The sequence below is a fragment of the Sander vitreus genome, chromosome 13 (assembly GCF_031162955.1).
Source record: "Sander vitreus isolate 19-12246 chromosome 13, sanVit1, whole genome shotgun sequence".
Lineage (NCBI taxonomy): Eukaryota > Metazoa > Chordata > Actinopteri > Perciformes > Percidae > Sander > Sander vitreus.
The window spans coordinates 1,488,982-1,503,334 of NC_135867.1; the positions used below are offsets into that span (position 1 = coordinate 1,488,982).

At 42.8% G+C, this 14,353-nt stretch overlaps 1 protein-coding gene across 1 annotated transcript in view; it reads right to left on the bottom strand.

Annotated features, from left to right (window-relative positions):
- Nucleotides 1–14,353, bottom strand: part of LOC144528196 (polypeptide N-acetylgalactosaminyltransferase 10-like) — a 117,039-nt gene that overhangs the window by 17,458 nt on the left and 85,228 nt on the right. Inside the window, exon 8 of the mRNA XM_078266674.1 lies at nucleotides 9,649–9,879. Coding sequence (XP_078122800.1) covers nucleotides 9,649–9,879 — 231 coding nt within the window. The remainder of the gene's footprint in view (nucleotides 1–9,648; nucleotides 9,880–14,353) is intronic.

Below are 14,353 nucleotides of genomic sequence, written 5' to 3' on the forward strand. Positions count from 1 at the left end.
TTGCTGGGACTTGACCCTAAAATGACAAGGTGGGGGATACAGTTAGAAACATATTTTATGATAATAAAGAGGCGTGATTTACTTCAGCTAGGAAAGAAAGAAAGAATGGGGATTTTCAGTTCTCTCATTGTGGTCGGGTAAGGCTCAACAGGCAATTGCTTGGGTGGGGGGCATCATCAATGGATGCAGCGTCTTAAAAAAAAGTAAGCAGATGATGGTAGTTTCTCCTATAATGAAACATCAACGTGAACGTCAGACTGTCACTGGGTTTGTACTGGACAGAAACCAAAACAATGGGCTGAAAGATGCTAAAAAGCGCAGGGGGGGGAACGGCAGAGTAGGGTGATAATTCTCTGCAGATTTGTATTTATGAGAAAGCCCTCTCACATTACACTCATTAAAACCATTGTTGTTGATTACGAGGATTGGAAGTTAAAGGCATACTATGTAACTTTTCCCTCTTCGCTCCCCCTACAGCTTGTCTCTTCGGAACTACAGCCGTGCGAGCTGTAGTTCCGCAGAGACAACCTGTAGGGGGACTGAAGAGGGAAAAAGTTACATAGTATGCCTTTAAGCTTCGGAAACGCTTCACGCGACACTGTGCGCAGGCCTATTGTAGATGGTGTGCGTGTTACGAGCATGCACGGAGACGTTTATGCTCAACACATTGTTCACTGCAACAGACAAACTAATCTGTAAATAAGCAAGAAGTAGTAGAGAGGAAGAAGAGAGCGGATGTAAAGAAAGTAAACACATCCATTATAAACACAGACGTACCGCCAAACATTACATTTATCAACTCTAAAGCCTCCTCGTGATAGGCGGCAAAACGGCTTTGGGCCGGCCATTCCATTGATTTCCTACGGGGGAGAGCGGTGGCGCTACCGCTCAAAGTTCTAATTTTTTGTTGTTTTGTGAAGGTGGCTTGATCATTAACGTGTAAATTGAAAATACTGTCTGCCTGTAACACTGTTAAGAACACGCTTTCCATGACGCCATGGAAAGCCATATATCATAGTGGGGGGTCTGGGTCTCCTCCCCCAGTCCTCCATTCAGATACACTTTAATGCACCAATTTACGGTGGAAATCCCTTTATTTAGCCTATGTGAAGGAGAAAAACACATACATCAAAAGTATGTTGGTGCGTGTCATTGGGCATTTCTAAGGAGCTTTCTTAGTGGGTATACCTTAGTGGGTATACCTGCGTATCACATAGACTACACCACTGCAACGCGGCCCCCATAAACCTCACTATAGGAGGTGACAAGTTGGAGCACAGTGCTAATCCACTCCTTGAAACCACCACTGATTCTGATCACCAGAGTCAAGTGTGATGGCCTCCTGCTAGAGCAGGGCCTGCTGTCTCTCTGTCTCTGTTGGTTTATCTCTTTGCTGCCTTGCAGGTCCATGGGCGGTGCCCCTGGCCAGTCTCCCAGGAGTCCTTAAGATGTGGCTGTGAACCCGCTCAGTCTCTCTCTTCATCCAGCAGTCACCATGCTTCTGTTCAGCTGGCTTTGGCCTGGTTAATAGTTTTCATTCTTCATTACTTCAGTATAACTTTCTTCTTTCTTGTTACTTCAGTATGAGTTCTTGTTATATTCAGTAAATAAATGCTAAACCTTTTAGTTGCAAACCTTGTCTTTTGTCTCATGGCTCATGAGCCACGTCATGACAAAGTGATTCTCGTTGGAGAACATCTCGTAGGAAATCCAGCTAAAGTCATTATACTCTGTTCGAAATATGTCGTGTCAGGGGTGTCAAACTCAACTCTACTAAAGGGCCACACTGGAAAATGAGAATCACATCAAGGGCCAGACATGTATGGTTTATTGACATGCTTTTATTTAATCGAAAGTCAAATATTTTTGACTGTATTATTGCACGTCTCGTATAGCCATTTCACATACGATTTGGTCAACATTAAGCCCTAATAAGTCAGCGAAAAAGTTCCTTAGCCATCATAGAGTTCAGCAAATCAAGCAAAATAATGCTTTCTGATTACAAATTGTTTTAAAAAGTAGGCTACCACACAGCCAACTCACAACAAACTGTTTCACAACCTGAATATATAAATCTAAATCTCAATGTCGGCGAATCTGCCAAACTCGACTTTGAGTTCAGTGTAACTGCAGTTTGAAAACAGCTTCCTGTCTTTTTGGTTTGGCACACAACTAGGCGAGCCAAAATTGATTGTGAACCTATAATTGATATGCGGGCGGGACCAACATTTGCGGGCCTTGACTTTGACACATATGTGTTATGTGGTATGAATGCCAATCATCGAAGATGCTAAATTAGCTTTTCCCCACTGCGTCACACAGTTAAAAAAAAACCCAAAAAAACCACTCGGACTTGCAAGTCTGTGTCTGGACATCATGTCTTCATTGAAACACAAAGTACAGTAAGACATCATCCGTGCATCCTGCCACGCTTGATGCTTTGACTCATCTGACATGACAAAAATGATCAAAGACGCTCAGTAGAATGGCGGCCAGTCATCAGACAGGACCTGTCATCTTGTCCAAGAAGGCAAAAGATGAAAAAACACAAGCAACTTGTCTCTAGTCATGAAAGCAGTTAGAACACTGAATCAATGATGTGCTACTTTACAGGTTGGCTTCATGAGAGACAGTCTTTTTCTTTACTTTCTGACAAGTTCATTACGACAGATGCAGCCTATTACACCATCTCGTGGCACACTGATCAGACCGAGCACTTACTGTACCTTTCATTTTAAACTGAATGAATGAACACCACAAGTCTGGTTTGGCGGGCCACAGAGCCAGTGAACCTGATTTAGACAAATTCCCTATATTTTTCCACAGCATATACAGTATGTCTTCCTGCAATACTGGGAAATGTGTTTAACATTCTGTGTGTTAGTTAGCATTGTGCAGCCATGAAAACGTGGTGTCGTTTCAATATTAAAAATTTAGCTCAGTGTAAGCATCATATACAGTAGTTTCAATAAAGTGTTGGAGGAAGCAGATAAAGATACTGTTATGATAGGCTCGCATTAAAAGACCTTCTTCCAAGGAGGAGGGTCCGGCGAGTCCACACAGCATTCCGGGATGGGAGAAAAACGTGCTCTGGTTTATTGGCGTTTCTTTAAACCAATCACAATCGTCATGGGCGGGGCTAAGCGCCTTACGGAGCCACGGTGCCTCTGCAAAGTAGCCTCGGAAAGGAACTTGTTTTGGTGAAACGTGTACGTTCAAAGGTTGTTTTAGTCGTGCAACAGAAAACTCAGATTGGACAGATAGTCTAGCTAGCTGTCTGGATTTACCCTGCAGAGATCTGAGGAGCAGTTAACCATAGTCATCATAAATCCACCGGAGGTTAGAACGCCAACACAAAGAAAGAGGAAGGGTGACGGACATCCGGCCTAAAATGAGGGTCATCCGGCGGAATTTCCGGCGGCACCTCAGCAATCCTGGAAGTGGAACGTCGTGGATATATAGACTACTGTTATGATAATAGAAGCGTGGAGCATAAAGTATGAAGAATATGAAGCAGGGTGGTCTCTTGTCGTTTTAACATATGAACTCCGGACAATGCACAACAAATCAGGTCCAAAAATTGTCCAAAGTCTCCCTTTTTTACACATGTAGCTCACAACAGGAGATCGTCTGCGTAACACGCGTACCACCTGGGTAGGAGGTCAGGGAGCCGGTTCCTAATTTGGTTCTAAACAATTGAGTGTGTTGCGTTGACACACACTGTCAATACAGTGTGAAAAACTTTTAAAAAACATTTTCTATACAGAAACAGTTGAATGTTGCAGCAGTTTTGAGTGTAATGATAATAGAAGCGCAGGGCATAACGTGGAGAATTTGAAGAAGCAATATTGTGTAAGCATCACAAACTCGCTCGCTGTGAATTATCACACTTTGGGCTCAATCTGACATTATACAGACTTTGTCCTCTGGCAGGGTAGAGACCGTTTGAAGTCCGATCCAACTGATTTGGACATTTTACATACAGCTCCGCCGGGTAATGTCCGGATGAGTTCAGGTTTACAGTGCATGAGTGAAAGGGGCTTTAGTTCCACTCCATTTTAACACTGAGCCACCTGCAGATGTGGTGTTAAGGCTTTGACAAGACCACTTCTTGGGGAAAGTAATGTAGTGCCAAGGAACTGTGTGAACTGTGCAAAATATGTGAGTAAAAGACTTAACTTCAACTTTAACTTCAGGAAATATTATAGGTTAACAAAATGAGAAGAAAAGTCCAGATAGAAATATCCTGAAACCTTCCTCATAGTGTCTCATGTGCCTGTTATTGTGGCCTACATACATAATGCAAGCAAATAACAGCTGTCCCAAAACGTTTGCTGCCATGGGAGCTGATTTTGTGCGATTGCATTTTGATGACAAGTACCTTTAGGCTTTGCACTTTTTTATGGCTCTTCTTTAATCTTTAAATGTCTTTTTATGACGGCATTTATATCTTGTCACAAGTCTTTTCACTAGACCACAACGAGAGCAACTAAGACTTAACTGCAAAAACTCAGATTACAGACAGCTGCGTGGAATAAAAAAATAAATAAAAAAAAAAGACGAGCAGGTGACTGAAACTGTAAGCGACGATGACTGCAGGGCAGACAGCTTCTTCAACAGGCTCTTTAAGCACAGACAATTGCAGACATGAAAGATTTACACCTGAGCAATGGTAAATCCATCCATCTGAAGCCTTTGAAGTGTGAAGGAGTAAAAAAAAAACACGGAGTCTGTTGGCCTCTGAGGTACGAACGCACATCTGAGAATACAGATGGCTGCAGCCTTGATGGTATGGATTGTGAAATGAATGAAAATACAGGTTCAGCGAGCCTCCCAGGGAAGTATAACTACAAATCCTCCGGTCTTTGGTAGTACAGATGTAAAGAAAAACACCCTCCAGCCACACACACACACTCAGAGTCCCGGTAGCATAGCTCACAGCCTGCAGCTAAACTTTCTCTCTCCAGGTGAAGTGAAGTGGAGTTCAGTGGTTCCATCTCCCTCCATGTTGACTCGTCCTCCCTCTACTCTTGGGTGAGGATCATGCCATTTTGGCTATATGGGGGTGCTCAATGTTGGATTTTAAATAGAACTAGCCGTTTTCTCCCAATACGTTAATATAAAGATTATTATAATATCTAATATATCAACATATAATGCTGTAAATAAAAAAGTGCAAAGAAAGAAGCTTTTAATAAAGTTTTTTAAAGCGCGTGAATAAAGATGCAAGATGTGTTTCATCTGCAATGGCAGACCAGCCTTCCATTGGTCGACAAGACGTAAACAAGCGTTGGATTGGTCAGAATGGTCTCCCAGAGCGCCACGGGGAAAACAAAAAATTGGCGGTTAGCATCAAAGCTAGCAGCGATAAACGACCGGAAATTCCTAAATTATGGACATAAATTGTGTCAATCTCAGATGTAACAGTTTGGATTTATTGCACAAAGACCCCGAAAAACAATGCCGTTTTTTGTCGTATACGACATGCTCAGTCTCAGAGGGTTTTGACAGGCTGATTAAGAGGCCGACAGAGCGGTGGTCGCGGTAGCCAGTCTGACTATGTTTTGAATGATTTGCGGTGGCGAGTCTTTACCTACTATGGTCTTTACGCACACACAGTGCTCGTAAATCATTCTTCCGGTTCGAGCACATATACACGTTTAGACGTAACGTGATATGATCCACTAGTCTCGATAGCAGTATCTGACCTTATTGATTTTCGGCTTTGAGGAATTTGGAACCGGCTCCTTGAAGGAGAAATCCGGCCGATGTTTACCTGTTGCAGGAAATGGTAAACAACTGAATTCCCACGGGACTTCAGCGCGAGACTAGAGCTAGCCTTCAGTAACGCTATTACTGTGCAAGCCACAGACATCATTTGGACCGTTTCCATGTAGTTACATAGTCACTGATATGGTCGTAACTACTACAGTGCTCAATTACCTATTTTTGAGGGGGAAATAAACTTCAAGTTTTCGTCGCGAAGGCACGACCTCCGTGATCGACTCTTCTGGGCTTTCGGTGAAGCGACCGATGGAAAAAGAGGAAGGTGACAGTACAAACTTTGAATTTAAACGGTTTCTTCACAATGTCGGAGTTGAAAACGCATCTTGTTGTCACGTAAGGGCCCGGTTTATGTTGCACAGAAATTTTAATTGCATTTTGTGTCTGTTAAGAGGCACAAAGGCACTCTTTAGAACATGCCCCCACAACTGGCATTTTAGCTAAGGGACCGTTCGGTATTTATGGAATGGACCACCGGAGGAAAATAGGGGAGGGTCGTGTCTTTTTATTCTTTGCTGAGGGGAGGGTCATCCAACATTTGTATTCATGAAACAGCAACATTTCAAAGTGGCTTGTTTGGTGCATATTTTTCCATGTAGCTCCATGTAGCTCTCTCAGTCTCTGCCCTCCTTCGCTACCAGATGGGTCTGACCCATGAGTTTGCTGGGGGGCAGGGCATAGACATATGGGGCAGGGGGAGCTGCCCCCTGGTGGCTGAAACGGATAATTGCATTGTTTAAAAAATGAGTGGAATAATTCTGGCATGATCAGATATTTTATAAATATCTTAAACACCACAAAACAACTAAATGGTGGTAATACATCAGATTTCATATACTGCTTTAGTAAAAAAAAAAAACATTACCTGGCTGATGATGGGAGCAGCAGGACGTAAAAAACGAAAATGACTCTTGTACTAGTCTGGACATCTTACCGTGCCAAGGTTGCAATAAAGGTTTCCTAAATACCACATGTGATGTCAGTTTACTAATTGATTGCGGGTTTTGTGTAGATTTGGACTTTTATACGTTTATTCCACTTTGTTTAAACGGCGAAGTGGAGAAAACCTAGTGACGAGTCCATAGCAACCAGTTTGTGTGTTGAATGTTACCCAGAGTGCCGTGCTGAATGGTCTCAATATTTTATTGTTTTATTTCATGTGAATACTAGTTTACTAGAGGAGTAACTTAGTATCTGATGTAATGCGGTAAGTGTGCATTTAGTTTCCATGCTTATTGTGTTTCCACAACGTTAGTGAGTAAATCTACTGAAATGGCCCCCACACCATAACAGAGGAGTGGGATGCATCAGATCAGAATGCAGAGGTTTAGTCTCGTATGTCACAGCTGTAAAAAAAAAACAAACAATGGAAATCTGTATATATTTGCCAAACGCAAACCAGTACAGAACGTATTGATAAATTGCTGGGGGAGGGTCAGGCCTTTTTTTTGGCTAAAGGTCCCAAAACTCCTCCGGTGGCCCCTTAAATAAATAACGAACAGTCCCTAACTGGGAGCTCTGGCCATTAGCTGCAGCAACTCCACTTTTTTGGTCAATTTTCCTATCGACAGTACTCGGATATATCTAGCGATCAAGATTCAGGTAAAAATCGGCCGGATTTCTCCTTTAATAGAACAGGGTCTCGAGACGCATCCCTGTCGGGGACACCCCTTATTTCTACTCAAGATATACGGTATAATTATCTTGACTACAGTCTCATCCATTGCTAACAAAAGCACCAGTCAGCTAAAGCAGAAGGCCCATTTTTTAAAGAAGGAGAAGGACACACAGGGGCTAATGGTCAGACCAGCGAGGCAAAAACTGAGGCCAAGAGGTTTAATTACATATTCAGCCGAGCCAAACAGAGCCAGGTGTCCGACTGAGGCCGAGTCATTCATAATAAATCAAGTTCAGCTAAAGGCCAGAGGAACATTTATTTTTAAAGAATTCTCATTCTGTGTCGAAGGGTTCAAGCTCACATGAAAAAAATACATTATAGGATAATAATAATGTTACAATATAATATAATATTACAGACAAAGGGGTTTGATTCAGTCACAGTTTGGTCGGCAATTTGGGTGTGTATGTAGTAGGGCTGCAAAATACATCGTTTTTTTTAATCATCATCGCGATATGAACTGGCCAATAAACGCATCGCGAAAGGCTTCGACACATTGCGAAAGACACTCGAGATGTTTTGTGTTAGTTGAAAGACTATCAGCAGAAAACTGCTCTTTAAAATGTGATTTCATTCTCTTTTTAGTGTTGCCTTTTATATTCAGTTCAATGTTTACATTGTTCAATAAGAGAATCTTGGAAATTATTTCCTTTCATTTGTTTTAAATTAAACACGAAATGTGTTGTATTTCAGCAGAACACTGAAAGCAGCAGAACTGAGTACACTTTAATATCCGTTTATTTTATTGCACGTGGTATCGTTATCGCGATATTCAACAACGTTATCGGACCTCACATAGTTTCCTCAGGTCGTGCAGCCCTAGTGGCTAGCGTAGCCGCGCGGCGCTAGCCTGCAGCAGGGCTTCAGGGAACACGAACACTCAAAACAGAACACAACGCTACCAAACGGATTCTTTTTTTCTCCATTTTCCAACTTGTAGTCTTCGGCACCAACCAACGCTGACGCAGGTGAAATAACTCGAGGCAAGGTATCCGACTTTGTACAGCTCCCTCTGGAGACACAAAGGGCTCACATATGCAGTACTCCTCCTCAACACCCGTACAGCAAATGCGATGTGTAATATAAAAGTCGGTGATATCTGATGCTGGGGATTCTGCCACCACCCTTACACACTGCTACGTTTTCATTTTGAAGCAGCGTTTTGGGACAAAAACGAGCTCCAGTAGCAGAACTAAGCACACTACAAAGCATCGCCGGAGTTTTCAAACCAAAACGGGGTCACCAGTGTTTCCAAATGTCTCCCTTTTAGGGCTTTGGAAACGCCGGAGTGCTGTGGGTGCAAAAGATATTCAATCAATGTGATAGTCAATGTGGATGTAGCCTGAAGGTGAATGGAATTAGTGATGCTTTAAGTCGCCAAAACATGCATTTGAAAATATCGGTTCACAGTTCAGATTAGGAGCTTTTTAGTTCTGAAGGTAGAGAGTCGGGGCTCGGGCGATAAATCGATTTTATCGATTAACTCGAATGCGTAGTTCACGTCGACTTGTTTGAACGAAAATCGGTTTTCTCTTTAACATCTGCCGACGCTCCCACCTGGGCTCCCGTAGTTCCCAACGGGGCTGCCCCCCCCCCACCCCACGCGTTTGCCATAGAGATACACAAACAACATGGCAGCGAGCAGGGAAGAACTCGTAATTTGGAATTGGTTCGGTTTCGCGGCGTCAGACGCAGAACAAACAACACCCCGCGGCAAAGTGTCTTTGAAGTCTGTTGCTAGCAAAGGTAGCAGTACTACCAATTTACTGCAACGTTTACAACCTGTATCCGGTATGATGAGAATGGGGCCTGGTGGAAAGCCATCGCGGATGCAGTCGCAATGTATGTTGCAAAATGTATGGCGCCCATATGTACTGTGGATGCTGAAAGTTTTGGACCCCAGGTATGTGCTACCAAGCTGCAAATCAGCTGCCTCAGCTTTATAACAGTGCACGCCAAAGGATCGCTAGGGAGCTGGAAAGGGTGTCGTTTTTACTATATACAACAGTCACGTTTCCATCTAATTGTCAGGGGATTTTTAAGCGAACTGTAGGGTGCATGGTTGTAGATATCAAACCGGCTTTCTAAATCAAAGAGTTTAGAAGCTAAGTTCTTTGGCTAAGCGGAGAGACGTAGCGTTGTACAATTTGGCCACGTATGTCAGTGCTTAAAGTACTTTCCAGTACCGATACCAGACTTTTAGGCAGCGTCGGAGGCTTTTCCCATACTGGTATCGGAACATCCCTACATTTAACCATGATATGTTTGCACAGAAACATAAACAACTTCCTTTTGTTTCGGAGACTCACCCTGGCCAGGCTGACCCCACCAGGAACTTTGTAGGGGACGTACTTCCTGTAGATGTGTCCCACCCTGGAGCAAGGGATGTCCTCCATCCGACCACCACACATCCACACCTGCAGAGAGACAGACAGACAGACAGACAGACAGACACACACACACACACACACACACACACACACACACACACACACACACACACAGAGATAAACACCATATCAGGTCAAAGCAATGGGGAGGTTAGAAAGTAAAGATCAGGGAAATATGGAAGAAGTGGGAGGATGACAGCATGTGTGTACAGGGTGGCAGGGTTTGCTGACTGGGTCGTGCATCCTAGGAGAGAAGGATGAAAGGACGGAGAGTAGAGATGTACAGCCAGACTCATGACTAGAACCGGATATACTAACAGCATGTAAGCTTAGATGAAAGCTTGAAGTCCAGATGAAATGCTTTTTTAACCCATCTAGATCACGTGCCCGGTCTTGTTTTGCACCTATTCAGCAACATATGCCAAAAAAACCTAGAATTTCTTTTTTTATTTCTTTGTATTTTTATATCAACATCGATCTAAATCTAAACATGATTTCTTCCTGTAAAACAAAACAAAAATCCCACGTGCTTATGTAAGCTAGCACAAACCAAATTTCAACCAATAATATCATGACATCCACCTGCCAATCAATCTGCAACTGCTAGCAGCACAGAGCTATGAGCTACATCCATACTACAGATACATTAGCTAGCTAGCAACCAACAGCAGTGACAGAGTGGCTGCGAATGAGTTAGTCTCGCTTTGCCAGTCCACAGCGCTGCGGAGGAGGGTCTGGCTAGTCCACGCAGCATTCCGGGATGGGAGAAAGAAAACGTGCTCTGGTTTATTGGCATTTCTTTAAACCAATCACAATCGTCTTGCAATTGATTGATTGATTGATGGATAGATGGATGGACGGAACGTGATTTGTCTGCATGTACTGCCGGCGCCGCAGCATCTTTCGCCGTCTTCCTGATCTAACAGCAACAACAGGTGAGGGGAAGTTTTTGTGGCGCCATTGCCGACAGTCCTCGGTACTACGCTAAACTCTGAGCCTGCCCACTTTTTAGCGATGCAATCAAATGCGAAGGATTTGATGCACCACTCAAATATACTGTTTCAGTAGGAAGTATGTCACAGTACAGGAGCTAAAGACGCTCCGACTTTCGTAACACTGGGACTTGCTTTTGCAGTTTTTCATGGAGTGCAGGAGTGAGAAAACCAGTGAGAAGACTCCCCAGTTCATGTGTTTGTACTGTAGATTGTATTTAGACCAGAGAGAGAGAGAGAGAGAGAGAGAGAGAGAGAGTAAAGGACATCAAAGGGAACCAGATAAGTCAATCAAGCTTAGCTTAATTACAAAGACTGAAATTGGATTTGTTCCGCTGCTTGGGCAGAGCCACCGTTTCAGCTCCACAAGGTCCGAGTATTGTTCAGTTTTTAAAGATAGATTTTAATCAGAGCAGTTTGAGCTCAGAAGGTCAGACGGTAAAAGTTTGTGGAAGCTTTTTAAGATTTAGATTTCTTTTTTTCCCTTCAATTTCTCTGTGCACGCTGACACAGAAGAAAACTCAACTGCACCATCTAGTGGACTGAAAGAGCAACTTAAAATCCAAAAAGTTTGTGTGCAATTTATATAACAAAAGATCGATACCTGGCAGTCTGAAAAGCTGCTTCGATAGAACCAACATATCTTCAAGTTGTTTCCCGCCATACTTAGCCTGGAAAGCCAGACCCAAATCCGAAAGATTAAGGGTCTGGCATTGAGTAATGAAAATGGCCCAACTCGAGGGGCGGCACATTTGAAAATCTCACTGCACGCAATTGGATAACACTACGACCAATCACAACAATACACGGGGTGGCGTATCCAGAGCCCCACACGCTTAGCTACCAGCGGAGCTAACTGGTAGATTAAACTGTCGTCATCTGTTTAGTTTGCTTGTTGCCCGCCTACATCAGATACACCGATGTGATTGGTGCAGCTCGGCTACAAGGGGCATAGTTAATGAGCATCATTACTCAATGCCAGAGTGACTCGCTGAGAAAATTCTGATTGTGCTCTTGCAAGAACTCTGGATTTCCAGGCTACTCCATACTATGCTTTTATTCTGAATGACTTGCAATGTCTCAACAGGTTGGAGTTTGGTGTCTTTATGACAGACAGGGGAAGAACAGTAAATCAATACTGAGAGTAAAATGTTGCTTGGATTTGTATTGTGATTTTCATTTATTGCGATTCTATTGTATCAAGTATTGTGATTTTCTTTTCCTTCTTTAACAAAAAAAAACAGTTGATTAATACACTTCACATTTCTAAAAGCTCATTGTTTTCTAAGAAGAATGCACATCACATGTCAGTCAGTCAGTCAGTCTGACATTTATTTCATTTGTAAAGAAGAACATAACATGGATTTTCTGCTTTCGCTCTGTTTTGCTGGGAACGGATCTGATGTAGTCGCCGTCGGCGGCACTGCATAACACAAAACATTTAGGTCAATCTTTGGTAAAAAATATAACTACAAAATATCTATTCTGGAGAAAAGAATACATTTTAAAAATTGTTAAAAAAAAAAACATCACGATACATACCAGTGTATTCCCTGGCTTTGTGTACGCCTTAGGTGGCGTATTTGGCGGGAGCGTTTAGTGGTCATTACTCAAGAAAATGTTACGTTTTCCAGTTTAAAAAAAATGCAATTTCCCCAAACATGTTGTGTCTTTGTGGGTTTTAGCATCTCTGTGTAGTCGTGTTGTGTCTCTTTTTGGTCCTTGTTTTCTTTGGGGTCGTTTTGGGTCTCTGTGGTCATTTGGCGTCTCTTGGTGGTCGCTTTGTGTCTCTTTGTGGTAGTTTTGAGTCCCTTTTTTCACATCATTTTGGACCGTTACTATCACCATATCAGTGTCTAAAACGTTGGAAAAGCTGGAGCAGATAATACAGTAAATAACACTCAAAAAGCTTAAAGACAAAACTTAAAGCTAAAAAAGTCCAAATGCAGTCATTAGATCTGAGAAAAGTCTTTTGCTTACATTACTTCTTTGGGTATAGGTGCTGCACCTAAACCTTAAAATGGCGGCGAAAACCCTGCATACGATTTTCGATTGGTTTTTCCTACCCCTCCTCTCTCCCTGACTGATGCACTTTCCTTTTGGACTTGATGATGTCCAGTCTCTTTCTTTGTCTTCTGCATCACTGCCCCTTCCTGATCCTCCAGAGTGGACATCAGCTGGCTGCTATTTCAATTCAATTACTCCTTGTCAGGTTTGTTGCACCACTCCGGCTTGGACAAACGGAATCAGGGGAAATAAAAGATTGAATCCACCCTCTCCGCATCTCGCTGAAGGTAAAGGTCTGACCTGCTGCACCGATCCCTTCCATTGTCTTCATCCCAGACTCAAAAAACACTTGAGCTTAATAACCGGGGCGCCTCACTGCGGGAGGGATCAAGAGCTGGACTTCAGCGCGGTCAGATGCAATTGAAAGTCTTATCACTCATGTGTCAATCCAATACACTAAAGAAAAAATCTTTTTCTGGTAGCAACAATCCCACTATAATTATTTACATTTTTAATATTTTTCAGTGAAAATGAAAATCATGATACAAATATGATCATTTCTGATGATCATCCTCCAATATCGTGAATCATATCACAATCGCAATATCAGTCAAAATAATCACAATTCCTCAGATCGTGCAGCCCTACCTCAAACTATGAAGGCTAAAACCACCGTGGCACAGAATGGCACTACCATCTCTTTGGAAAAATAACTTTTCATTTATCCAGTGCTTTTCATAAAAAGTAACAAATTAAGAAAGAAAAACACAGCTCACCTGGTATCAGATTTAGCTGAGGTGCTGGAACTACAGACTATAAAACTTAATGGGGAAAAAAAGCATCCACACACTCTATGTTATGTTCACGCTATGTTCACACTTGGCGTCTATTTGCCAAGAAGAAGTTGACTAGGGCGCTTTTATAATAAATAAATAAATAAATAAATACAAGCTGGCAGTGTTTTGGTTCCAAAAAGCAGCCGACAGCGTCTTTTGTTGCTATAACAACAGCTACTGCTACAGTATCCTAGTGAGCTATGTGCTGCTAGGTGCTAACGTTAGATAAAACAAAGTGGTGGAGCGAGCTAGAGAAAGAACAGAGAGAGAGAGAGAGAGAGAGAGAGAGAGAGAGCTGTGCATAGACCGTTAATATTAATGAACAAAGCATCCGGTTTGGCGAAGTGCTACAAATGCAGAAGTGCCTTAAACCTGCTTTCTATCTGAAGTCCAGCAGGGGGAGACTCCTTAAACCTGCTTTCTATCTGAAGTCCAGCAGGGGGAGACTCCTTAAACCTGCTTTCTATCTGAAGTCCAGCAGGGGGAGACTCCTTAAACCTGCTTTCTATCTGAAGTCCAGCAGGGGGAGACTCCTTAAACCTGCTTTCTATCTGAAGTCCAGCAGGGGGAGACTCCTTAAACCTGCTTTCTATCTGAAGTCCAGCAGGGGGAGACTCCTTAAACCTGCTTTCTATCTGAAGTCCAGCAGGGGGAGACTCCTTAAAC